Genomic DNA, 27,157 nt, shown 5'->3' with positions numbered 1-27,157 from the left:
CACATAATTAGGAAAAATACGAACACCCTCAAAAGTTGGTAATTTACATAAGAAATAGTCAGCAAATATATGCATAATTGCTCATTATTAGTATTCAAAATTAAGTAGTAATATTTTGCCCTTAAACTGATGAAGAATAAAAACCATGATAATGACCACTCTTTTAGTGATGAGAATACGGACAAAGTCATACACTACCAGAAGTATAAATTTATACTTTTCTGGAGGATAATTTGTCAATACTTATTGAAAGACTTAAAAATGAACTCAATAATTCCACTTAAAAGTATAAGCTAATGAAAAAGAATGTATACAAAGATGTATGAACAACTCAATACACAAACAACCTAAATGTCCATCGAGTCAAGTACATTATGAAATGCTGTAGAGCCAATTAAATTCATATGGCAGATCCAGCTTTCTCAACCACAGTCATTTACGTGCAATGCTTCCTGCTCCTATCTTCTGCAGACCCTGCAAGCTACAAGTTTATTAAACTTTTGTCATTTAAGTTTTAAAGACAGACTATGCTCTTTCAAACTACACATGCACTTCCTTCCACCCAATGGTTCCAACGGTCTCTTCTCTTCCCTAGTTGAAACTGAGATTAACTGGAGAAAACACCAACAGATATAAAACTAAAAGTCAGAGTGATACATACGCAGCATGATGCCATTTCTGCAAAATACAGCCTCAGAATAAACACAGATACATAAATTGATCTTTAATTTAGTCATGTCATGGGATGATTTTGGATTTTTATCTTATTCTCTGTAGAAACAATATACAGTTTTCATTTTTCTATGCCGGTTCTAAATATAAGTAAATGCACTGTGCTTTAAAAAAAAAAACTTCCTTCTGCCTTAAATAAAACTTTGTGAAAATATAGAAAATATTTACTTTGCTCCTTGAACAAAACATTAAAAATTTTAGAAAACATTAAATGTATTGTACTTTGATCGTCTTATAAAAATGAGTAAATGGAAAAATTTAAAGCCTCCAAATAGAACACTACTAAAACTCAGTTACTGTTTTTTAATGCTCCTTTAATCCTTTATTTGTCACAGGCAATCACTTGTTTTATACTTCAAAATACAGTTAACCCTTGAACAACATGAGGGTTATGGGTACTGAGCCTCTGCACAGTCAGAAATCCACACATAATGTGTAGTTGGCCCTCCACACTGTGGCTCCCCATCTGCGGATTCAACCAACCTCAGATCATGTAGTATTGCAGTATTTACTACTGAAAAAAAATCTGAGTTTGAACCCATGCAGTTCGAATCTGTTATTCAAGGGTCAACTAAAAGACTCTTTCTAAATAGTCTTGTGAAATGGCAATTCAGCAGGGACAGTGACAGAAATGGTACAAGACAAAATCAATTTGTATCAAACAACAAACCACTATCAATGCATTCAACAAATGAGGGGAATGTTCTAGAATAAAGCAAAATACAACATGAAGATGTAAACAGAAAACAGAAAGAAAACTCACACTTTTCCTAAACTGATCACAATGATGGTAGCGGAAATACTTTAAGATTTTGCAGGATCCTATTAAGTTACGTTCAGTAGTAATAAACTAATGCTCTTTCACTGAGTGTCTATCACGTACTAAACCAATCAGTATCCAGTTTGGAAGAGTATCAGTCATAATTTCCTACCCACAAAACTGCAAGATAGTGGGACAGATAAGGATACCTGGTTGAACCAATTTGAAAAATCAAATCAAGCAGTATTATTCCATGCCTATAATATTCAAATAAACTTTAAAGAAAATGTATAAGTTATAATTAACATACAGTTGATCCTTGAAAAATGTGGGTTTGAACAGAGCAGGACCTTTCATATGTGTGTATTTTTCAACAGTAAATACTGCAGCACTACAAACCAGCAGATGCGAAGGGATGACTACAGATGGTACATGAATTCACTGCCATGCTGTTCAAGGGTCAGCTGTAATGCTTGAAAATGCTATATAATCCAAAGCAGTTAATGTGCTATTATTCACATTATCTAACTAACCAGAATAATTTAGTTCTAAACTATGACACAGAATAAGAGATAAATAACGTTACATAGGAAGAAGTTTTGCATGCTGCTGAACAAAAACCCACACATACCTGTGCACACGCGCACGCACACACTCTGCCTTCTCAGACCAGCTTTCCTCCCATTATTTATCACTAAGAAAGGGTAGATCTCAAGGTTCAGTCACCATGCTTCTCTCAAATAAGAATTTCAACTTAGACCCTTAATGAGTTGGTTTCTCGGTGATACAACATTCAGCAAATGAATCTAATTTGGTCTTAGATTTAAGAGGGGAAGGGAGGAGTGTTTCTTCTTACTAACTGCCTACTTTTACTTTACAGGTTCATAAAATATAGTAATAATCCTCTGGACCTCAATTTCCTCATGTGTGAATAGAATTTATCCTCACTACTTTTGGTCAGGATAGCTTTGAGAATTAAGTGAGACAGTAAATTCATGTTCAAATATTAGTTTCCCTTCCAGACAGGGACCAAGTCTAATCAATCCACATTATGCCATTTAAGAGACAACATGATGTAGCTAAGTATACAATGGCCTGGAACTCAAGGAGCCTAATTTTAGTGTCTCAAATTAGGGAACCTTAAACAACCTCTATTCTAACTGTGTTTACTTTGAAAGAGCATAAAGAGGTTATCTAAGAAAGAACACATTTTCAATAAATTTCAAAACCTGTCTATACAACTCAGTCACAATATGGAAGAAATAATTAGTTCAACATCCTTAAAGCACTGAAAAAGTAAAATACAGTGAAGACTAAACACAACTCCATAAAATTATATCCTGTCTGATAAAGGTGCATTTCGAAAATCAATTTTTTCATTGTTAAACGATATCCAGTATCGTGGATATTCATCTCAATTTATGCAGAATTAGCTTTTTTTTACCCACTTGACTAGATGTGTGACCTTCGAAAAGATACTCTTCTCTAAGTCTCAATTCATTTATAAATTTGTAATAAACTGAGACACAGGAAGTGTGTACACATCTTCGTTATTTTACTGTGAAGATTAGTAAGACTCAGGGAGCTTGGCAGAGGGTCCGGCACAGATACCGCCGCCGCTGTGCCCGGGTCAGGACGGTGAAAGGAACTGGGACGCGTGGGTTTCTAGAGTAAGGGTTAATGTCTTTGTTAATGGTATGAATTTAGATGAGTAAAGCTGATGTCTGAGTCCCCCAGTTTTTTTATTTGTAAAGGGAGACTGCATTACCAGGGGTTGTAAATTTGGGACCCACTCAACACTTCCGGTGGTCTGTGGGGTTTTGTGAACCTGAATGTGGAAAAAATGTACATATTTATTTTTACTAACTTCTAGCTAAAATTCAGCATTTCTTTCAATTTTGCATTTAGCAACAGACCACAGTATCAGCAATACCTGTGACCTTGTCACTGTAGAAATGACGTTTTTAAATCACACTTCAGCTGTTATCCACAAAAACCACAAATAGTAAGTTTTTTCAATACTTTGAAAAATGTATTTCAATATAGCTTCCTTTGTGACCCTATGTATTTTATACAATTAAAACATTCCTGAGAAGTCCACAGAATTGACCAAACTACTGAAGGAATCTATGGCATAAAAAAGATTAAGAACTCTTGGAAACCCCATAAACTTTAGCTCTTTAATTTCTATGATCAAATCATATACATATAATGTTTAAAACAGGCAAGACAAATTCACAGTTATTTGGGGAGAGGAGGGTACTAGCGACAGAGAGAGTAGAGAAAGCTTTTGAAATGCCAGTAATATCCCATTTTTTCACCCAGGGGATAGTTACACAAGTATATTTGTTGTGGAAATTCATGGAACAATAACTGAACACTTCTGATTCCATGCATTTTTCGATATACATGATCTATCTTGGGAAACTGTTTAAATGTATTTTTAGATAATATAAACCTGAAGCTGTATTTCAGAGCTTTTATCATTATTCTCGTATTAGAATGCAGTCAATTTTAATTTTACAATTTTCTCTTAGGTGAAGTCTCCGGAGGACTTTAAAAAAAAAAAAAAAAGTCATGGGCATCTCAGGCCTCCAAAAATTGTGATTTAGTGGTTTTGAACTGCAATCTAGGAATCTGCATCATAACATTTTGGTTCAAAATTTTAGATGATTAGGTGCATTTTTAGGTGATTCTAACATTTTTTACTCTGAAAGCACAAACTGATCAAAAATTGAACGAAAAATGAAGATAGTTAAGGCTGGGTAGCTTAGAAAAGGAACCTCATTTTATAGATACTTTGATTTGGAAGAAACCACAGTGGTATTTTCTTGAACTTCTTGTATTCTTGCCACAAATATTCCTGACAGATGGGCATCCAGCTCCTGTGCTGTTATTTATTTCTATACACAAAATAAACTACTCTCTTCTTCCACGTGAATCCCTAAATATCAAGACTCTTCCCAGGCTCTTCATCTGGCTATACAGCCTTGATCCCTTCAACCATTCCTCACTGACGTTTCTAAATTTGCTATTCCGCTTGGCACACAGTAAGTACCGCATTAAGTGAATGCTGCCACATTACCCTGAAACAGTAGATTCTGTTCCTTCATTTAAACAAACATCAAACTAAACCAACTCCTTTCTATAAATGAGACCGAATTCTGTTAAAACCTGTTGATTTTGAGCCCCATTCTAGTCTTTCCAAATAATTTAGAAAATATAACCATACTATCAACACTATGGATCTTTGGAGATGAGCATGCTGAGGTTTCTTATATATTCTGTTAAGGGGTTTGGGGAATATGACATCAAGAACAAAAACAATGAGAAAGAAATCCTAGAAAGTTGCCAGCAGTTGTAGAAAACAGTAAACAAAGGCTGCAAAACAACCTAGAAATCAAAAAACAAATACCCCCCCTTCCTTTCTCCTTAACTGTCCCCTAAAAATATCAACCCTCCACCCACATAAGCTATTCATGTACATCAAAAAGCCTCAGAGAAGCTGAAGCTCTGAGCAATCCAAAGCCAACAGAAAACCAACTACTTCAACAACTGCTTATCACCTAACTCAAGCATCCAAGGAAACAAAGATCTTTTAAAAACTGAAGAGCACCACAATCTGTTCTAACAGTTGACTGGACTCTCCCCCATATTTTTAGTATCAAAAACAATATAATGCACCAGCTACCTTGCTGTCAAAAGTTATCAGATATAAGCTGTGAAAATTAGTAAAATGGGTCACCTATTTCAGGAAATGCTATAAATAACACTGGACTAGACGTCAAAATTTTGGACTCTTTACTGACCACGTACGTGATGGATGTGATGCCTCATGGAAATCAATTCACCTTGTGCCTCAATTTCCCTTCAGACTCTGCTTCTATCACAGAGATTCTATTAAAAAGAAAACTGTTCAAATGTGTTACTTACAAAAATATTAAATGACAGCAAAAAATGTTACAGGATCACCAGGCTGAAATATACTTGAACTGAATGAAGATCCTGTAAATGACCACTGTTTCTTTGACTGGGGAATATACACAGAACAGGCAGCAAAAGGTACCCGACAAGATGACAGGAAGGGGGTTTGCCACATCTGAAGGGTAAAGAAGTGAGATAGAAGGGTGGGTTAAAGATGGCAAATTTGATGTGTCAGGTTCACTCCTGCTACAGTATGACTTTTTCTTCTTAACTAAGGACAATAAAGAGTGAGTGGAAATATTTTGGTCTCTAGTCAAGTGAAGTTTATCAAGGAACCCTGCCACTGGGTGAGAGGATAAAGCTACAATAGTTCAAATGCCACCGTGTTTTGTAGAGAGAGCTAGAATCACCATCACGGTCTAAGAAACACTCACTTAAGTGCCAGTGTACCCTGGAATGTGTGTATAATAGCTGTGGCTATTAGAAAAGGCTGGACTGAAATTTAGAGATCCAAGTTCTAATCCCAGGGCTCTGCTATTACGCTATGCAATATAACTGTATTATATAAACTTTTGCTGGAATTTATCTAATGTTAGGAAAAGACTATCTCTAACTTCTCTTCCACTTTTCAAACTGTAACACTGTTTTAAAGACATATAATTATGAATTCAGAAAATCTAATCTAAAATGTTAGGTACTGAAATAAAGGCGCCTCCAGGTGTAAGGTACAGACATTTATAATCAATGACACCCACACTGAATGTCCTGAAGACAGCACTATGTTAGAAGTTCCACTATAAGACAGGGCTTAAAAATGTGGAAAATAAATTAGGTAAAATGCATCAATATTATGACAAAATCAAGTTTCAGAAAGGAAAAATCAATAATTACCACCATTGTTATTTAATCTATCACTTAAAAAATACACTGACATTTACACTAAGTAATTCTCAAAAGACATGCTACTAATCTGAGGTTCTAGATAATGAATTTCTGTCTTGAACTCCTAAATACAATTAAGAATGACAATTTACATTTTTAAACAATGTAAAGCTCCCATTAAAAATGTAGGCTTGCTCAGAAACCCTCAGCGTAAGCCCTTCAAGATGGGACTGCTTAGGACGGAAAATTAATTTTATATGTTTTTCTTCAAACACGTTTCTTTAAAACAGAAAGTGTAGAAAGCCATTAATTTTAAGTTAAAAAAAAAAAAGCACTGTCAGGCAGAGAATGCCTATGGGAAAGTCAGCTCTAAATTCTGAATGACAAAATTAACACTCACATTTTGGTTATCTGACACGGAAGGCATCAGAGCACACTGAAAGATGACATGTTGGAAGTTCTGGGCTCTGGTTGTTAATTCTGCCATTAAGTAATCAGGTCATCTCTTAATATCCTGACTTTCTCATTTGTAAATAAAGAGAAACTGTAATGATCTGTAAGGTTCCATTATATCTCTAAGTATTTCAAGATTCTAATGGTCAAGTTTTTAGCTGCTTGAAAATAGGAATAGAAAACTGATTTTGCCCCCTCTTCCCAAAAGAACATTCTTTGTCAAAAGCTTGAGTCTTATTTTCATATTTTCTTCCAACTGAAAAAATAATAAATAAAAGGAGACATATTTAGTGTTTGTGCATCTTCTAATCAGACACTATTAATCATTTCTTTTAAAATTAAATTACCTACCTCACTGGGTGTTGTGAGGATTAATTCATTAGTGTTTGTAAAGCACTTTGAGATCCTCAGGTCAAAGGCGCTATAGAAGTGCAAAGTAGTAGTATTATTACTAGATTCTTGCTTATTTAAGGAATTTCACAATCCTTTAAAAGCTATCTCTGTGTTATGATTTAGACATCTATTTGTAAAATCCTGCATTTACCCACATTACTTTTAAACTCTTTTAAAATAAACTGTAGACAGACAGGTGCAGGATGTTTGGAAACATATAATTCTAAAGGTGTAATTTTGCTCTACAAATGGAGGGAGAGAGTAAGGGAAAAATCTAGTGTGAACATTTTGTTTTGCATAAAATTTCAGTGAGAAATCTTGTCAGTCAGAATTAGAAGTGGGCCTAAGCTGTACCCAAAACAAAACCAAACTCACTTTAAACACAGATTCTGCAATGAGAAATTCCTTTCTTCAAAGAGAAAGGGAAACAATTTTCAAATCAACTCTACTGTAAGAGGGTTACTGAGCTTATAAATTACATTGCATGCATAAACACGCAACACAAAACCTTTATACTTAAATCACAGTAACAGTATTAGTATGAACTGATGTCAAAATAATTGAGCAGCTCTTTTTCTTTAAACTAGCCTCCCACCCTCAATTACACAAAGAAAACTATGCATTGCGAAGACGTCAAAGCAATTTTGCTTTATGGAATTTTAAGAGGAAAAAGAGGAGGGCTAAGGCTTCAAAATCAGTTAAAATCTTTTATTCCACACTTCCCACCCCTTTCTCTAGCCAAATATCTTTACAATTAAATCAAAACAGCACACACACAGATACAAAACTAAAGAGAACCAAAGCTATCTACACACTGGATATTCTGCTTGATAAACACATTTTCTTAAAAATTTTTTTTTTACCAACATCCTCTGATGAGATTCTCCAGCATAAGCTTCAGTCCCAAGAGCAAACTGAAATTTAGGTATTAAACTTTAAACACTTACCTCCTGCTCCTGTTGAAAGATGACAACTCTACCACCTTTATCTCCGGTTGCTAGTAATTCCCCAGAATGATTAAATTCTACTGTAGAAATTATATCTGCTGTATAATTGAAACAAAAATGAAAAAAATACATTAGTTCTTCTTTCCCAACTTACTACAGTTTCTTAGTGAGAACATAGCATGTTTCTCCTAATATATTTCAAGTCTATATATCAACCTGATATCAGAAATAAAGTAATTCTAAAGTTCTCTTATGAATATTTTGGTTCACACCAAAAAAAAGGAAAGAAAAAAAAAAAAAGAAAACTCCCCAGAATAAACCAGTATGACACTATTTTAACAAACAGGAACACAACAAATAATAAATACTACTGCTTTATTAATATTTCACTAAATTCATGAATGTAAAGAAATCAAGTTGTGAATCATTCTATGACAGCACCATTAAACATTAACAATTACTGTGCTAATTTTCTTTCTTATATACTTATGATAAACTTCTTTAGCCAAACCCAAAGATGGTCTATAAAATTAAGACAGATATAACTAAAATGGGAAATTTTTTTAAATGTAAAAATAATTTCAGCTGGAATTTTAACAGTCATAGATAAATAAATTCAAACTATGGCCACTTAAACAAATGTTTGCAAACAGAACACACTTATACCAGAAATGCTTTGTGCTGTGCACCTTCAATATGCTCAGCTCTTCTTGTGGTTCCCAAACACAGCAGGGGCTACTAGAATCAGTCATGTTACACCCAAAGTGGGTGCTAACTTCACAGTCAAGTTCAAATTAAATATCAGGGTTTTTTTCCTTGCTCTTTGACACCAGAGCCATTTTCCTAAGGAGAAAAATCTAAGTTACAGAATTGGGCATTAAGAGAAAGCAATTACACCATACAATTCACTATTTCACCAATTCACCATCACTACAAGTTCTTGACTATAAAGCATTATGCCAAATTAGGAAAAACTCCATTATATGTGTTTTAAATAAATAAGCAAACTTGTACCACAAAAGTTGAGTCATTTTCTTGTCTACATCAGCTTACTGTAAGAATTTAAGAATGTGACTTTATATAAGAAAGAACACTATATACCTTAAATTAAAAACCTTACTGACCAATCTATTATATATCAATAACCTGTCCACCACTACACTTTATCTTCATTTTAGTAATTTTTCCAAGTCGAGCTTGATTTGGGGGAAGCTTTCCTTGCTTCTGCCATTGTCTAGATCCAAGGCACTTAATCTTTTTGGAACTCTCTGAGAACCCACTGAAAGTTACACATGTTCTCCCCAAGGAATAGTACGTATTTGAGAGCACACAAAAATTTGCATATAATTTCATAGGGTTTGGACAGCACTCCACCTCCAGGTTAAAAACTTTAGCCTGGACAGCGCACCATGGTTGGTGTATCAGGAGAAAAGGATAAATCTAGTGTTTGCCCTGCATGCGTATGTAACACCATGGTGTAAAACTGAATATACTGTACTTCTTTGTAATGTTGAACATCAATAAGTACTTAAAAGCCATTCTATTAGGTGCTCTGTACTGTATTTACTTCTGTAGTGAATATAATAAAGAATTCGAAACATACATAGTCCCCGCACTTAAAGCACATTACAGTTGCAGACAGGAAATAAGCAGGAGCTAAGAGCTAACAGCAAACAGAGTTACCTCTTATTTGAAGGTTAGGTTCTAAAATCAGGGAATAAGGTAAAAACCATACATATTAAAAATTATTTTCAAATTCAAATCCCTCAGACAGACACCACTTGGAGATGCAAACTCTTATTCTTTTAAGTCCAATTCAGCCAATTTTTTCTACAGCATTGACAGTTTGAGTTTTTTTGGCTAATCCGTCAAACAAACTAGTTAATCTGAATATAAAGTCATGCTGTACCAGAAATACCTAACCTCTGAGCTCCAGAATATGCTCTTGGCTTGGGGAAATGCTCACACCTGACACCAACTCCAGATTCATTCTCCTGTTCACTCAATGGAATAGCAGGAAAAGCTGGCTCAGTATTTAAATGATTTCATCTTTCCCCAGGTCCAAATTGTTGCATTCACCTAAATTAAAGAAATTACAACCCCTTATCAGGTAGATGGGCTGTCAGCTAACATTTGCCAGGGGACATGTCAGTGATCACAGTATGAGGAGCCTGGGAGGCCTCTCTGCTGAGCAGCAGTGAAAGGCAGGGAGGAGAGCTGTGCTGCAGGGTGAGCCCCATTTCCAACAGGCGAGAAACCTCCATCTCCCTTAGGTGAATTGGACAGGGGAAGATCTAGAAGTAACTAAGTCAGAAAGGAGAGCATTATAAGAGGACTGCGGAGATCTGGAATGGGGCTGGTGGCGGGTGGGATCCCACATCTATATTATTCTCAGAAGACAGAACAAGAATCAAGTATTAAAGCAGCAGGCACAATACCCCAAAGTGCCGAAGATATTACTGACTCACAGAGCCAGTTACAGAGAGGTCACTGAACACGTGGTGGGGAGGGGAAGAAAGGTGAAATTCTGTGTGTGAGTGCACATGCATGGGAGGGGGAGATCAGAGAAGAGAAAAAGACCAACAATGTATTACAAAATACAACAGGAATAATAAGACATCTGCTCTTACAATATGACACTTCCTAAGCCAGGAATGGTTATTTTACGACAACTGAATTCCACAGTAAAGGGATGTGATATGGGCTTAGCATCGAACCAGCTCTGTAGCTTTGCAGCAAAGGCACAAAACTTTAAGAGGTACATCTGAGATGGGCTGAGGAACTCTAGAAACAACTGACCTACCAAGAGAGGGGCTGAACGTCAGGAAACAACAAGAACCAAAGATTTACACCATAAGAGACAACTGACTTTAAATCCTTGAGAGAGAGAAATACTGAGTAAAAGGCATACAATGTCCTCATTTTATAGATAGTCTTAAGACCCTAGTGTTTGTGACTATTTATCTTGACAAAAGCCAACAAACAGATAATTTTAGGAATAGTTAACCAAGCCACTGCTGTTCATTTAAATAGTATAGATGAATTTCATTTGGGGGAGTAGTGGGTAGACAGACTCGTGGCCTCCTGCTGTGATTTTGTACTGTATATATTTAATATAGCCATATTCAGATAGGTAAATTATTTTCCTAGTTTGTATGATAAAATTAAATAGGCACCTGCCATGATGTTCCTTCCCCTCCTCTCCCAAAAACGGGGAGAAAAGAAACACCGCAGTTTCTTGATGCATGGCCATCTGTCCGTGTGTGAGAGCCACCATATATATAAGCACCTATTAAATCTCCACGTGTATGAATGATGCTTTTAAAGTTAGATCCTGAGTTGTAAAATGCCTAGATTTCACAAGGTCTCACTGGGAATATGACCTATAAAAAGGATGAATAAAAGGGAGAATAAAACAAAATTCTGCTTATAGCTCAAGAAAAACATCCAGGAATCCATTAGAGAGTATGCTATGAAACTGAGCTTTGAGCTGTACGTGCCTCTGCATACTGGTGTGCCAAGAAGCAGATATGGGTTTGCCCGGATACTGCAAGTACCCAAATCTGTAACCTCCAGTTGTGAGCACGCTCTTTAACTCAGTGTGCCATGCAAAACATCACTGTTTTCAAGTGTGTCATCCTGCGCAAAAGGCGAGGAAGTATGAATCTAAAAACAGTCTCCCATGTCACGCTGTACCCAAGAGGTTGGTCAAATAATGCCATCTATGTTTTTGAAAAATAACAACTCTATTCCTAGGAAATATTCTTCTAATGTTCAGACTTCTGAAACATTTAAAAAATTACAGAGAAGATGACTGCAGAAAGTCTACAACAGCACTGTTCAACAGAACTCTGTTACAGTGGAAGTGTCCTATATCTGCACTGCCCAAGTACAGTAACCACTAGCCACATGTGGCTCCTCAATTTTCAACTTAAGCCATATGTGGCTAGTGGCTACCTTACACTTTCTCTCACACAGCTGACCCACAGAAGAGGAGGCTGAAGATATAAATGTGTTTCATGAAAATTTAGATTCCTGGATGCTATTAACGAATAAAGCTTCAAAAACTTGAGAACACTTCATTCTTGAGATTAAAGTAACCATCACGTGCTTTTAAAAAGGCAACAATATTAACCTCACTGTTCGCGCCATATTGCTGAACTCAAGGCGTGGTCCAGTGTAACACATCAACTAGGTCTGTTCCCATAAACCAACTACAAAAATCAAAGAAGGAAAAACTTTCTCTTCTAAAGAGAAAAAGAAGAATCTTTCCTATGACCAATAAAAATGTTATTTCACAATGAAAACAATGCGTTTGTCAATCATATAAAAGAACATTTTAATATAGTTTAATAAGGAAGGACTCCCTTTCAGAACACCAGTCAACTGCCCTACCGTGCACTAAAGTTAACAGTCATTTTAGGCACACACTGACTTTCAAATTGTGCAACATAAAGGCAAGATTTAAAAGGTGAAAATTTTTGATGAAAAAATTTAACACTATTTTTGAACTTTGTTATGAAATTATATATACTATTAATAAAAACCAAGGGATTTATGATATTATGGAACTCTATAATTTCTTACAACCTCTTCTTTCTAAACCATCAGCACCCAGGTTTCATCCTAAGAAGGTGAAATCATTGCTTTCTTTTGAGGGTGGAGTGGTACTCGGTAGCGGCAGTGGGAATGACAACAGCAGTATTACTGTACTGGTCTGATTTCACTTCGTCAGGCACGCTACACCGGTCCCTTGTTACCTACTGTCTCTATTTCACATGCCCTATAATAAGCAGAACAGGACACAATCAGACAGCCAAAGGTTCAAAAATGTAACACACTCAGCATAAAAATCAGCTGAGGGAAAATTAATAGTATATATAAATGGTAGCAGTTAACAGTAATTACTATGTATTAAGTGACCAAATTATTACTAGCTCTGACATCCTCTAAATCAACTCTCGCACTGTAAGATGCTTTACGGGGTTAATCACTGATTTTATAATTCCATTTGAGGACTATGGTTCAAATAAACAAATTGGGAGAAACCAATTAAAGTTAGTACCAACGTGGTTATAGGTGAATTATCTATGTACAGGCAGACCTCATTTTACTGCACTTCCCTTTACTGTGATTTGCAGATACTGAATTTTTTACAAATTGGAGGTCTGTGACAGACCTGTGTGACCAACTCTATCAGCACTGTTTTTCCAAGAGCATTTGCTCACTTCGTGTCTCTGTCACATTTTGGTAATTCTCTTGATATATCAAACTTTTACACCATCATTATTACTCTATTTTTCATGGTGATCTGTGGTTGGTCATCTTTTATATTACCATTTGCTGAAGACTCAGGTGGTGGTCAGTATTTTTTTTTAGCAATAAAATATATTTTCAATTAAAATACGTACTTTTTGTAGACATGATGCTATTGCACACTTAACTATAGCATACTGTAAACAACTTTTATATGAGCTGGGAAACCAAAAAATTCATGCACTTCTTTTTACTGCAGTCATCTAGGGCCAAACCCTCAGCATCTGAGATGTGCCTGTAATGAAATAAGCTAAATGTATTGCAAACATTCAATAATGAGAAAATATAAAGTAATCTCTGGCACACAGTTGTTTTTGTAAATAATGTTTTATTGGAACCCAGTCGTGCCATTTGTTTATATGTCTCTGGCTGCTATTACTTGACAACAGCAGGGTTGAATAGCTGGGACAGACTGAAAACATTTACTATCTGGCCCTTTACAGGAAATGCTTGTCACCCCCTGCTTGACATAAATGCTTGACATTAAAAGAACAAATATGATTTATGTGGATACAAAGACATAACAAAGTAATGTCAAAGCACACACTGTACACGGATACGTGCAACTAAAATGTGCCAAGCACTGTACTGAGCATTTACATATATTTTTTCTCATTTAATCTTTATACTACCACAATAATATTAGGTATCATTTACAATTAATAGGAGAGTGTAGAGAAGCACTGAGAGATTAAGTAACTTGTCTATCACACCTCTGTCAAGTGTCAGAGCCAGGAATCAAATTCAGCAGGTGTGAACAACCATATGGACACGGTGGCAGCACAGAATCCTACAAATCACTGCGTGATGAATAAAGGAGTATGTGTAAGTGTTCAGTTTACTGCTTCTTTTTCATTGCCAAAATGACTGTGTTCAAAAAAACATTTAAAGTCAAATTACACTGACTTTATATTATTTACTAATAACCACATTATAATTACTTGTCTGTCCCTACAATAAAACTAAGTATTTTTTTCAGCACTTGCTATTCTAGGTTACCCACAATGTAAATTCTACCCTCCAAAGAGGCTTATAAACAGAATGTAATCACAACAGATAAACAGTTAACCAAGAAAAGATTTAGTAAATGTTTAAGAGAACCAAAGAAGGAATATCATAAGGCAAAATAAACTATTATAAAATGAATTCCAAGACATAAAGACTGAATAAATATATAAAGATGTTCCCTTCCTTTTAAAAATAAAGGGGGAAGGATCAACCGAAAGGAAGTGCTTACGTATTTTTAACCATCTAGATTACAGATTCCCAAAAGTTTCACTTGAAACAATTAACACAGCATCTACTGAATGCTGACAAAACCGATCCTATTATTTTTCTCAATATGATCAGGCTTTAAAGCTAAATAACAAAGAAGAAAATTTAAAAGGTTGAAATTCATAAAATACTATAAACATTGCTGCAACAAAAAAACAACTCTAAAAACTCAAGCATATCTGCCTTATGCAACACAAGACAGCATAAATCTCAAGGCAAGAGGTTCACAAAAGTTCACACAAAAAATCATGAGGTTCACAAAAATCCTATGAATAACGATTGTCCCTTAAAATTCTGCATTGTGAATATTATCTCAAAAGAGATTGCCCTGGGGGGGAAAAAGCAAGTGTCTGCAAAGACTTGTTCCAAGAGCAGCTGCCAGCGTGGTATACTAGATGTGAAATGAAACTTTCATGCCCAGAAGACTATGAACTTATTAGCAAGTTGGCTATACTGAATTGTACATTTTACAAGTAATATTTAATTTCCCGCAAAACTCTACCAGGTAATCAGCCTCCTTTTCTTTTTAGTACTTCCTTTTTTAAATGACTGAAGTGAAAGACAAAGTCAAAATTAAAAAATCTAACTGGTCTTCTGCTTCTGGCCATGGCGGAATAAGACAATCTGGCTTCATCCTCTAGCTGTGAACGACTAGAAAATGGAACAAAATACATGAAACAATTGTTTTCAGACTACAGACAGCATGGAATTTAGAACTGCAAGCCCTGTATTTGCCCCAGCTTACTGCCTGGACAGCGTGGTGAGTCAGGAGGAATCCAAACACACACCAGCAAACTCACTGGACTGTGGAGTCAGTAACTGGGGGTTAGGGAAAGCTGAAGCAGCTAGACTTTGTGAGCAGAACACAGAGAAAGCACAAGGGATTTACAGAGAGATCACTTGGAATCTTTGGTTTAATACTGATCTGAGGATGTGTGGTGTGACACTCCACAAGGCCTAGGAGAGAACCACCAGAAAGCTTACAAGAGCTCAGAATAAATAGGGCTCCCACTCAGCCAGAGCAGAGCAACCTAATTAATAAGGCATCAGAGTCTTCAGAAGAGTATCACCTGAGGGATGAGACTAACTCAGCACCAGACTGAATCTGTCCTGACGATGCCTACTAGCAAATGTTCAAAAATTGATCTCAAGTAACTTAATTATATGCTAGAACAAAATCCAGCATTCAACAATGTAAATTCAATGTCTAGCACGTAAAACCACCAGGAATGTAAAGCAGCTGGGAAATATGACCCATAACCAAAAGAAAAACAAACCAATGGAAACAGAACCGGAAGTGACAAGAAAGAAGCAATTAAGGTTCCAGCAGACAAGGACCTTAAAATAAGGACCTTAAATAGCTGTTGTAAATATGCCCCATATGCTCAAGAACAAAGAATAATAGAATAAACATTGTGAGAAACGAAAGGCAAAAGACAAAGAAGGAACATCTGAAGATGAAACGTATACTGTCTGAAATGAAAGACATACTGGATGGGATCAACAGGTTGGATGCCACAGTAGAAAAGATAAAAAAAACTGAAGGCCTATTAATAGAATCAAAACAAAATGAAGCAAAGAGGGGGGAAAAAAGAATAAAGACTTGACTTGTAGAATAGTATCAAGTGTCCTAACAAATCATCACTGCAGTCCAGGAAAATCAGGTGGGGAATATGTGACAAAATGACCAGTATGTAAATGCTCAAGCATGATGACACTGATTATTTTACAGTCAAACCAAGGGATCAGTTATAAACACAAATTTATTAAAGTACATAGTAGTGGCAACTCAATAGCGATCAATAGTCTTGCATTAGTGATGTGATTGCAAAATCATGAAGAATTCTTTGCAAAATTCCAACTTTTCAAAGCATAATCTTTCCCTGATTTACTAAGTAAACTTTAGTATGCCCATTAAACACATGGAAAAAACACTTAATAAAAGAGAGTTGGGTTTTAGGGTTTGAAAATAAAGTTTTTTCCAACACCAGAACACTTGGCAGAATATTCTAAATCATGTAGAGCACGGAACAACTTTTTCTCGTTCAAGATTGTCTTGCAAACTGCCAAATAGCTACCACACTTGGCCGGTGCATAGTAAATGCCCATAATGCCTCCTATCATTGGTAAAATTAGGTAAAAAAAAAAAAGAATTCAATAGGACAAGAGTTTATGATATGCACACATTTGATAAAAGATATGAAGATGTAATGGTCATCAATCTTTACGGCCAAAGATTTTTACTTTTACACTTTATATATTTCAGGGTTATTAGGAACAGAAGAGTTGACAATAGTAACAGAAGCCAGACATATCCCTTTCCATGCATGACAGACTAAAAAAAGAGGGGGGACAAGGAAGGAAGAAGGGCTAGACACTTGAAAACGTAATTGATACACAGAGAGCTTTATACCAATATAAAAATACATATTTCATCCCAAAAGCTATACAATTAAAAAAACCCAACCACCTCACACTTAGCCACAGGGAGTTCCTTAAAGTTTTCTAATTTTAAAGGCCACATTCTCTAACCACAATAAAATCAGGGAAAGATTAATAACCACTGGTTCTATCAACCACTTGGTAACCTTAAAATCCTAAGGGCAAAGATAAAAATCAGTAGTGCAATGAAGATATTTTAAAAGACTTTCAGGAAACTAAGTATATAAATATTTTGCTTAAAAAAATTACAATGATCGCTATAAAACTAACCAACTTACAAAAACTGAAAGAATAAAAAACTTGAAATTCCACAAGACATAACCATGGATAATAACAATCTTCTAGCAAATTCATGCAAATTGCAAAATAGGTATCAGACATATTTGTATATACTATGATTTCTGTAAGACCAGTTTCAGTAATGGAATTATAATTAAAATTAACTTTACTCTTTTTCTAATCACACAAATATAACTACTTTGTAAAAGAAGATAATCATCACTCTTAACCCCCACTTCTGAGAGAATTTTAATATAGTACATGCTTCCAAAGGCTGTCCGTATGTACTTCATAAGCTCAGTACAAGAAAAAAAAACAACTACTTATATTGAGAAAGAATGTTATCAACATTATACTACTGAGTTTTAAAAAAAAAAGCTACAAATCATGGTTGATTCTACTTGTGTAACATAAATAAAACAGTATTATGGAATTGGTGACCAGAGCTTATTTAGACAGGGAGACCAGGTAACAGATACATGACAGAATTAGCATAAAAGTAAGATAGAAACTGACAACAGATGAAACTCTACAAGGTTAAAACACAACAAAAGTAATGTGATAGCACTATCCACCATTCAAATGACTAAACTTTTATTTAAAAATCGATGACGGCTGATGCTGGTATTGAACAACTGTAATTCTCACATTTAACTAGTAGGAATAATGTAACCCAATTTGGGGGAATGGCACACCCACTTGGGGGGAAAATGTTTGGCAGTTTCTCATAAAGCTAAAAGCAAACACCATGTAATCCAACAATCGCATTACTAGGTTTATCCAAACCAAATGAAAACATGTTCACACAAAAATCTGAATGCAAATGTTCATAGTTTTACTTGTAATCACTAAAAACTGGACACAACCCAAATGATCCGACTGGTGAATGAATAAACAAAATATCCACACAATGAACTACCACTCAGCAATAAAGAGGAACAAACTGATACAAGTGGTAACATGGATAAAATTCAAAATGCATTATGCTAAGCGAAAGAAGCCAGATTCAAAACATGTTATATGATCCCACTTATCTGACGTTCTGGAAAGGGCACTACTGGAGGGACAGAGATGAGATCAGTGGTTGCTAGGGGATGGGGGTGTGGCAGAGTTCACTACAAGGGGACATGGAACTTCTTGGAGTAATGGGGCTGCTTTTTATCTTGACTATGGTAGTGACTGTATTTTTTCTTTTTAAATCAAAGCTTGAAGAACTACACATAAAAAGGATAAATTTCACTATATGTAAACTATACATACAACAAGAAAACAAGAACAAAATCCAGATACCAGAATCTCATCCCAGACACTCCAAAATCTGTCTCTTACGTTTTACTTATTGGTTACAAAATGCTTTCCTGCTCTAAAACCTTCAGAGTCCTCTAAGGATTACCACAAGATCTTTTGAAGTACTGCCTGGCATTCAGTCTCCTCCATAATATGAGCACTTCCCTTAAGTGCACCATCCTACCTTCTAGTACCAGAGCAGTCACCGAATTCTCTAGTGAAGCTGATGGTTTCACACCTCCCACATACATACTCATGCCCACGCTCACTACTGCTTTAGCTTAGGTATACTGTCTACCTTGCCTGAAGCACTTTCTTTCCTCTCCCCATTCCTTGAGCCCTTCTGTATGTGCCCCACTGGCAGAAAAAAGAAAAAAATTAATTCATATGAGATCTCCAGAGAGGTAGAAATACAACAGAAAACGCCTACAGATGTAATCAAAGAAACGATACTTTTTTTTACACAATAACTAAATAGAAGTGGACTAGGAAAAATACTTTATTTCTAAAAATAATTCATACAATATCGGAAAACAATTCACTAGTAAAAACATAAAGAAATATCCAGTCAAATCAAATTAAATAAAATTTTCAGTAAGACACCATTTTCCATCTCCTAGAGAGAAAATACAAATTGTTCAAAAGGCTGGTATTTGCCTACATTGTAGATAAAGTATATATTATTACTGTGGAAAACTATTTCATAATTTATCTCAGAAGCCGCAAAGCATTCATTCCCTTAGAGCAGTCAGTTCCAGAAGTCATCCTACAGAAATAATCCAAAAAAAGTTTTTAATGTATAAAGATACTCACTATTGTCTTCAAATTAAAGTGTTAGTGAATATAAGAGAAACATCAAATGTTCTTATTCTGCCAATAACCTCCCACATTTTCCTTTAATTTTTCCTTAAACCTTCCTCCATTTTCCACCTTTCCCTGCAAGTCCTGGCTCTCCCTTAACCATTAAGCAAGACTAACAAGATGCCTGGGAAAAGTCTCAGCTCTGCTGGTAAGTAATAATTTTACCATGAATAAGTCAGTTAAACTTTATGAACTTCAAGTTTCTCATCTGCAAAGAAACATGGATGATCTCCTCAGAGGATTTACCTTTCACAGAGCATATATACAACATACACTCAGACACATCTAAGGAAAAAAAAAGGAATAATGGCTGGAGAAAAAAGGAAACTTCTAACGTGGAAATTAAAGACCTAAAAGGAAAACACATCTGCAAAAGCTGCATAACTCTATCCACTGACCACGGACCTGCTAGAGATCTCACTCTGACAAAAACGGATCCCAGATTTCTTTCCTTTTGAACGTGGAATTTATCAACAGTAGTGATTTAATGAATGTTACTTCCAGTTAGTTACAAGTTCCTCAGCGGTGAAGTCGGAATGGAACCATGATCATGAAGCAGGATGCTTTCTGCTCTGCTCAATTCGGACCCCTGCTGCAGCAGGAGGGCACAGCCCGGAGACTCCCGGGTCACCGTCCTGACTCTCACACCTTCATGAGGTGGGCTTGTCCTCACCTTCATACATCAAGTCTGAAACTACTTAACTGCAAGTGATAATACACAAACACGTAACAGAAAAGTTCCCCATTTTTCAAATATCACAGAACAAAAGCTACATGGCAGAAGAGTTAACTGAGCTGGATCCTTTTGTCTTCTATACGTTTATTTTAGCCTAATTTTATATTTACAGAAGAGCTGTACAGAGTTCCAATCCACTCTCACCTAGTTTCTCCTAGTGTTTACACCTAACATTACTATGGTACGTTAGTCACAACCAATGAATTAACACTCGAACAACAGTATTAACTGAACTCCACACTTGTTCAGATTTCACCAGTTTTTCCCTAGCCTTCTTTTTCATGGCCAGGATACCACACTACATTTAGCCATCATTTCTCTTTAGCTTCCTCTGGTCTGTGACAGTTTCTCAGACTTTCTCGTGGTTTTGATGACCTTAACAGTTTTGAGGAGTACTGATCAGGTACTCTGCAGCATGCCCCTCAATCTGGGATAGTAATGCGCTTTCCTCCGGCCGGACTGCAATTATGAGTGACTGGCAAGAAGGTCATAAAGATGAAGTGTCATTCTTACCACATCACATCAAGGGGTCATCCTACCACTATGACTTATTGATGATAACTGAGAATACTTGGCCACGTTTGCCAGGTTTCTCCACCACAGTCACTCAGTCCCCAACAAGGTACTCGGTAAGGAAAAACGTGTGTGTGTGTGTGTGTGTGTGTGTGTGTGTCTGTGTGTGTGTGTCTGTGTGTGTGTGTGTGTGTCTGTGTGTGTGTGTGTGTGTGTGTGTGTTAAGCACCACACCTTTGAAGAAGACTATCTATGTAAATTACTTGGAACTCTTCCAAATGGGAAATTTGTCTCATCCTTCACTTATTTATCCAATCAATCATTTATCAGTAGGAATTCACAGATACTAATTTCGTATTTTGGGTTATAATCTAATACTATGTAATTTACTGTGTTGCTCAACTGCTCCAGATTTGGCCACTGAGAACTCTTTCAAGCTGGCTCCTGAATCCCTCTGACATACTCCCATCCTTCTGTTTTTCTGAGAATTTCTGGAATTTTTCTTAAAATGTGTAATTTTCATATATTCTTAACATTACCACAAATTATAGATGACTTCTCTTTCATTCTATAGTAACACAGTTACATGCTAGGTTTTAAGAACTGAACTCTCAGTAAGTTCTAAAGAGAAGTGTGAATATCTGAGAACAAGAGGAGTGACTAGAGCAAAGCTCAGCAACATAACTGGCTCTCATCCTTGGCACATCTGACCACGACTAAGATTTCTATCCCGGAACAGACTCTCATTTGGTCGGCCGAGGTTCTAAAAGTTAGGAAGCTGTATGTGTCATCCTGCTTAGAAGTTTCAGCACATGTCTACAACTTGGATTTCCTAATACTAATCTTCCAGTACTCACTGCTCTTCTTTTTTCAAATGCCGGGCAGGCAGGGGTGAGCAGGCAAACTACTCTGTTACAGTCAAAACACTCTGTCAAAATAGTCTGGTGCGTAACAGCACAGAAATTAATTCTCATTTTGATCTGGCCTGTTTCAACACTAAGAGCTCTCATTTAGCAGCATGTTATTTTGTTTGGACACACGACCCATTTGCACGAACCTCCCTCCTCTATTCATTTAATATGCCTATGTAGCAAACACTGGACTTCAGGATTGACCCCAATACTTATCAGAATATGATTCACCCAAATTTCTCCTCAAAGGTAAGTACTTACTCCCCAGTACTTTACTGGGCAATGCAGCTATGAAATGCGAGTTTCCTGATAAAGGATAGGTACGCTTTATCACTGTTTCCTTACAGGCCACTATTGATGCTCCTTTATCACTGCTGACCTCTAGAGGGAGCTCAAAGTTCTTGTTACTTTTTCCCAAAGGTCAGGACACTCCTCCCACAAATTTGGTGTGTTCAAAACTTAAAAACATTTCATTCCGGCACCCTGAAGAGCAAGTCAAGTGTGTGTCATCCCTTAGGAACTTCCTGCCCCCAAGAACTGAGTAATACTTGACCTGCTCACCTGCTCCTAGGGTGAGGAGGCCCCGACCTTTCCTCTCTCCCTTCTGGACTCCTCCTCTCCTACTTGGCACTGACTAGGGCAAACTACTGTGGGCTGTAAGGCTGCAGGGAGGGCGGCTGTGAGCGCTCCTGCCGATGCATTACATCAGCGGAGCAGGCCAGTGCATCTCCACCTCCTTCCCGGGAGGGAAGACCTCACTTGTGCACACATTAGTAACAAGGGGAGGGGAGGCCGCTCATGTCTGCGCAGGAACGCCAGTCAGCTGAGCCCCTCTCAGGCACCCACCACCGAGGACTGGGGATCATTACCTCAGCACACCTGTACCACAGTCTTGGGGCCACATCTGCAGGGAGCTTGTGTAGGAAACGACCGGAAGTCAGCCTGGTCATTTCCCCACTGTCAAATCACCACTTCTGTCTGTATGACCCAAGGAAGTAATTCGGCCCCTTAAAAACTCAGTTTCCTCATCTTTAAATACCTATGTCAGAGCTGCTTTCAGGGCTAAATAAATAATAAATGCAGAGAAATGAGCCTTGAATGAGGCCCACAGCAGGCACACTGGTAAACAAGGTGTGGGCTGAGGTCTGGGCTTTGTTGCATGAAGCAGAAACAAGCATTTACCCTCATCTACTTCTAGACCATTCAGGTCAGTCAATCTAGCGTAGGGAAAAAAGTTCTCCAACTGGTCAGGTTTAGCTCCTAGGAGCCCGAGGCGAAAGCCCAAACTAGGCACCAAGTGTCACGGCTGCCCCGCGAGCTGCTGCCCGGCAGATGCGCTCAAGAGGCCTCAGGCGGAAGCACAACTGGTTGAGGAGAGGATCCTGTGCTCTTGTGTCCTGGTCAAAACATCACCTTGTTTACACCATGACTCCCAAGAAGAAATTAAGTTGCTTACGGCCTTTATAATAACCTTTCTCAACCTCTGACTCAGTGAGCAGGATCACGTTATGAGATAAGCTCAACAAAGACCACTGGCTGCTGATGCTCATACAGAACCTACATTGCAATGTTGCCATGAGAGTTGCCATGAGGGTCCAGAGGGTAATTTCCAGAGATGTGTTCTGGAACCAGTCTCCCTTCTTTTTAACTTGTTCCTGGATAATCTGATATCATGTTTGGATAAAATGTAATGGAACCATACCCTCCTGCAATAAAGAACAAAAAGATAAACGGTTGCTAATCCATTTAGTCTACAGGTGTGATCTTAACAAACCAGCCTTGGTATATTAATGTTATATATACTGTTAGAAAGAGCTATAAATTGACCATTCTAAACCTAGCTGCCATCTTCATAGATGTTCACAAACTTTTAACTGACTCATAATTAAGTCCACAAAGCAACTCACCTTATGAAGTTGCCTTATCAAAATGCAATGCAAAGAGTTTCTTGTGGAGATTATACACACAAGCAGGACTGCACAAAGCTCCTGCATCTCTGCATGCCTTACTATTTTTATAACCAGAACGGGTAACTAGTTATTAATACCTGCCTAAAATCTTTACAAACTAGGATTATGATGGTCATGCTGTAAAAATCAGAAAGCACTTTGTTGAGCACGTCTTAGTAGACTCACATCCAACGCAAATTTTTCTGGTAGAATTCCTCCAGCTCACCTACAAACCGAGTAAAATGGGGCAGAATATTTAGAGAAAAAGGTTAGAGAACCTTAATATATGATACAAAAAAGTGCTATAGACTTTATTCCAATGGCAAAAGGGAGCCCCTTGGGGAGTTTTAAACACAAGTAATCCAACTAGCTGTGCACCTTAGACTACTTAGGCTGTAGTGGACTGGGAACTGGGAGAAGGGTAAGTAGAGGAAACCAATCTAGTTACTCCAGAAATCCTGGCAAGCAATGACAGTGATCTGAGTGAATCAGCATTATTACAGTAATAATAGTATTATAAGTACCCAACATTTATTATTTTTTAAACATTTTTTGAGTTATAGTCATTTTATAATGTTGTGTCTACCCAACATTTAAAATTCACTTACAGTACGTTAGGTATTTAACCTTCACAACAAACCTGTGAAGCTGGTTGTCTTAATACACCCATTTAACAGACGAAGAAACTAAAGCATAGAGGCAAAAGAGGGGACAAAAGTGTATAGACTTTAAAATTCATTTATAAAGTAAATAAAGCAAGGCCTGACAACTGATAATTTATGTCCAGGTTCTCATGCTGGCTAACTATCACCATCAGTAGACAGATAGTTACCTCACACTAAATATTATTTAACAGTATCTAAATGGCAGGTCTAACTTCAGGTTAAAGAAAAAAGTTAGGCTCCATTGGAAAAATTAAGATTATGTCAAGAATAATTTCACCAAAACTCTTCACCAAAAGGAACACATATTATTACAAAAACAGGAAATTTAGTTCTGAAAATTTTTTGCTCATCTTCCCCTTTTTTATTCTTTCCTTCTTGGTTCTGGTAGGTTAGTTTGGCTCAAGGTGGTAATTTCCGGACCTTGTTTTCAATTGAATTTACAATGCAATTCATTGTCTCTGCTAAACTTTTTAAACAATTGTAGTCATGTTTTTCAAGTAATTTGAAATTATTTTCACATGATTCTATTTCAAAGATGCCGTTTCTTTCATGAATCTCACTGAAAGAGAACTGAAAGTCCTTTTATTTGAACTAAAGGTTTATTCCTCTAATTCTGATAACTGATCTTATTTTTCATAAATCATGTATATTTTTGTTTTACTCATTCTTTCAACAAATTCTGAAGAGTCATTCCTTTGACAAATATTTTTCTGAGTATCTAACACACATTAGACACTCCAGGCCGTGCCAGCATTTCTAGGTGCCAGGGATATAGGACTTCATAAGACAGATTAAAAAAAAATCCCTGCCCTCATGTATCATACATTCTAGTGATGGGGGCATATTATAAGCAAGTAAATGATAAGTATAAAACACAATGAGTAGTGCTAAGTACTATAAAAATATAGTAGGGTAGTCAGAGAAAGCCTCTCTGAGATGACTTAGGCAGAAATCCAAATGAATAAGGAATTAGTTATCCAAACTTATAAAGGAAAGCATTCCAAGTAGAGGGCCTAAGTAGAAATGAGTCGGTTCATTTTATTTCATTGATAAGACTAATGCAAAATAAGGTGGTAGAAGAGATAGAGCATTTAACAGGCCAAACCATATTCATCCTTGTAAGCCACGGTAGGACTGTGAATTTGTTGTAAGAGTCATAAGTCCCTGGAAAGTTTCTAACTTATGTTTCAAAGTGCTTATCTATTGTGTTAATACAGTAAAAAAAAAAAAAAATGAAGAGGAATGGTTCATAAATTACTGCATTAGCCGAAGCACAATGATGGTCTGAAGTCGGTGGCAGCCATAGAGAAATGAATGAATTCATAATACATTCTGAGGATAGCCTTGCCAGAACTTGCTGATGGACAGAGGTGTCAAATGATGAGTCCAAAGTTTCAGAACCAAGTCCAATGGAGGAAAGTCAGTGCTATTTATGAGGGAGAGACACACCAGGGAAGAGCAGGTTTGGGGTAAGAAAGGAGCCAAACATTCCATTTTCACATCTTTGGCGTTGACTTAGACCTGATAAGCAAGCAGAAATGTCATCCAGGCAGCCAGACAGATGTGACAGTTTAGGGAAGAGGAGATACCAATTAGGGTATCATCAGCTAACAGAGGCATTTAAAGACTAAATCTGATTTCCTAGTGAGCAAGTACAGATAAGAAAACAAGAGGCCTGGTCTGAGACTGAGCCTTCAGGCTCTCTCACAAGGAGGACAAAAGAGGAGGAACCAGTCGGGAAGGGAGGCTGCACAGGAACTACTTACTGGGGAGGTAGGAAGAACTTATCTGGAAGTCAGGCAAAGCTGGTCTTTCTAAAAGGAGGCAGTAATAAACTGTGTCAAAAAGTGCACAGAGATCAAGAGAAGGTTGAGAATTAAACTTGGATTTGCTGATACAGATATTTTTGAGTGATTTTGACAAAAGTGGTTTCAGTGGGTTAGCATCCTTAAAATTTGTTTTCTGTGGCTTTATTTTACAGCTGCCAGAAGGAGAAACAGCTCTGGCGCTACGCTGTCTAGGATTGAAATCACTGCTTTAACAGTCTGAAATGTGACCCATGAAGGGCATCCTCTTTATGCCTGCCACTGATGAAGATGTCCCCTTACTTTTATATGACTTGGGTTATTCTGGGAAACAAAGAGTTAACCAGACAGGACTCTGGGGCTGACTCATCATGTTCCAGAGCTGCTGACTTCTCAGCTGGCTGGGTGCACTGAGAGTAGTATTTTTTTCAAGAAAAGCACTTGAGTGATATACTTTGAGTCACTTCAAGCTTGAAAAATGCTATTTTGTTGCCCTATGTGAAGGACAGTTTCACCAATTTAAAATTCTTAGGTTTTCTTCAGAGTTTTCTATATGCCACTCTGCTGTCTTTTAGCACAGCATGGTCCAACAAAACTTTCTGTGATCACAGAAATGGTCTATTCTGCACTGTTCAACGTGGTAGCCACTAGCCACATGTAGCTATTCATTGAGCACTTGAACTGTGAGCAGTGATACTGAGAAAATGAATTTATTTCAATTAAATTTAATAGCTATACATGGCATGTGGCTACCACTAGCTGGACAGCACAGTTCTAGCACACAGAGGACAAATGCAACGACAGCCTGATAGATCTTCCTTTGCAGGTAATCTGTTTCTTGTCTCAATACTTGTATTATTTATTTCTACATCCTAGAATTTAAAAATTCACTAGGTTCCTACTTAAAAATAGATAGGAAGGAAGACAGGAAGACAGACAAGAAAGGAAGGAAGGAAGGAAGGAAGGAAGGAAGGAAGGAAGGAAGGAAGGAAGGAAGGAAGGAAGGAATCATTAGGCTATTTCTAGG

At 37.0% G+C, this 27,157-nt stretch overlaps 1 protein-coding gene across 5 annotated transcripts in view; it reads right to left on the bottom strand.

Moving 5' to 3' along the window:
- Positions 1 to 27,157, bottom strand: part of PPP2R2A (protein phosphatase 2 regulatory subunit Balpha) — a 75,821-nt gene that overhangs the window by 20,783 nt on the left and 27,881 nt on the right. For 2 of the 5 annotated variants that reach the window (XM_064482484.1, XM_010995685.3), the window contains exon 3: positions 8,092 to 8,189. In XM_064482484.1, the coding sequence (XP_064338554.1) occupies positions 8,092 to 8,189 (98 nt within the window). Of the gene's footprint in view, positions 1 to 8,091; positions 8,190 to 23,272; positions 23,418 to 27,157 lie in introns of those variants that run through there. The other 3 variants (XM_031442190.2, XM_064482483.1, XM_064482482.1) reach the window with 3 other exon arrangements.

The sequence above is a fragment of the Camelus dromedarius genome, chromosome 36 (assembly GCF_036321535.1).
Source record: "Camelus dromedarius isolate mCamDro1 chromosome 36, mCamDro1.pat, whole genome shotgun sequence".
Classification (NCBI taxonomy): domain Eukaryota; kingdom Metazoa; phylum Chordata; class Mammalia; order Artiodactyla; family Camelidae; genus Camelus; species Camelus dromedarius.
Note: the sequence above shows the minus strand (reverse complement) of the source record. Positions and strands in the feature narration are given on the sequence as shown.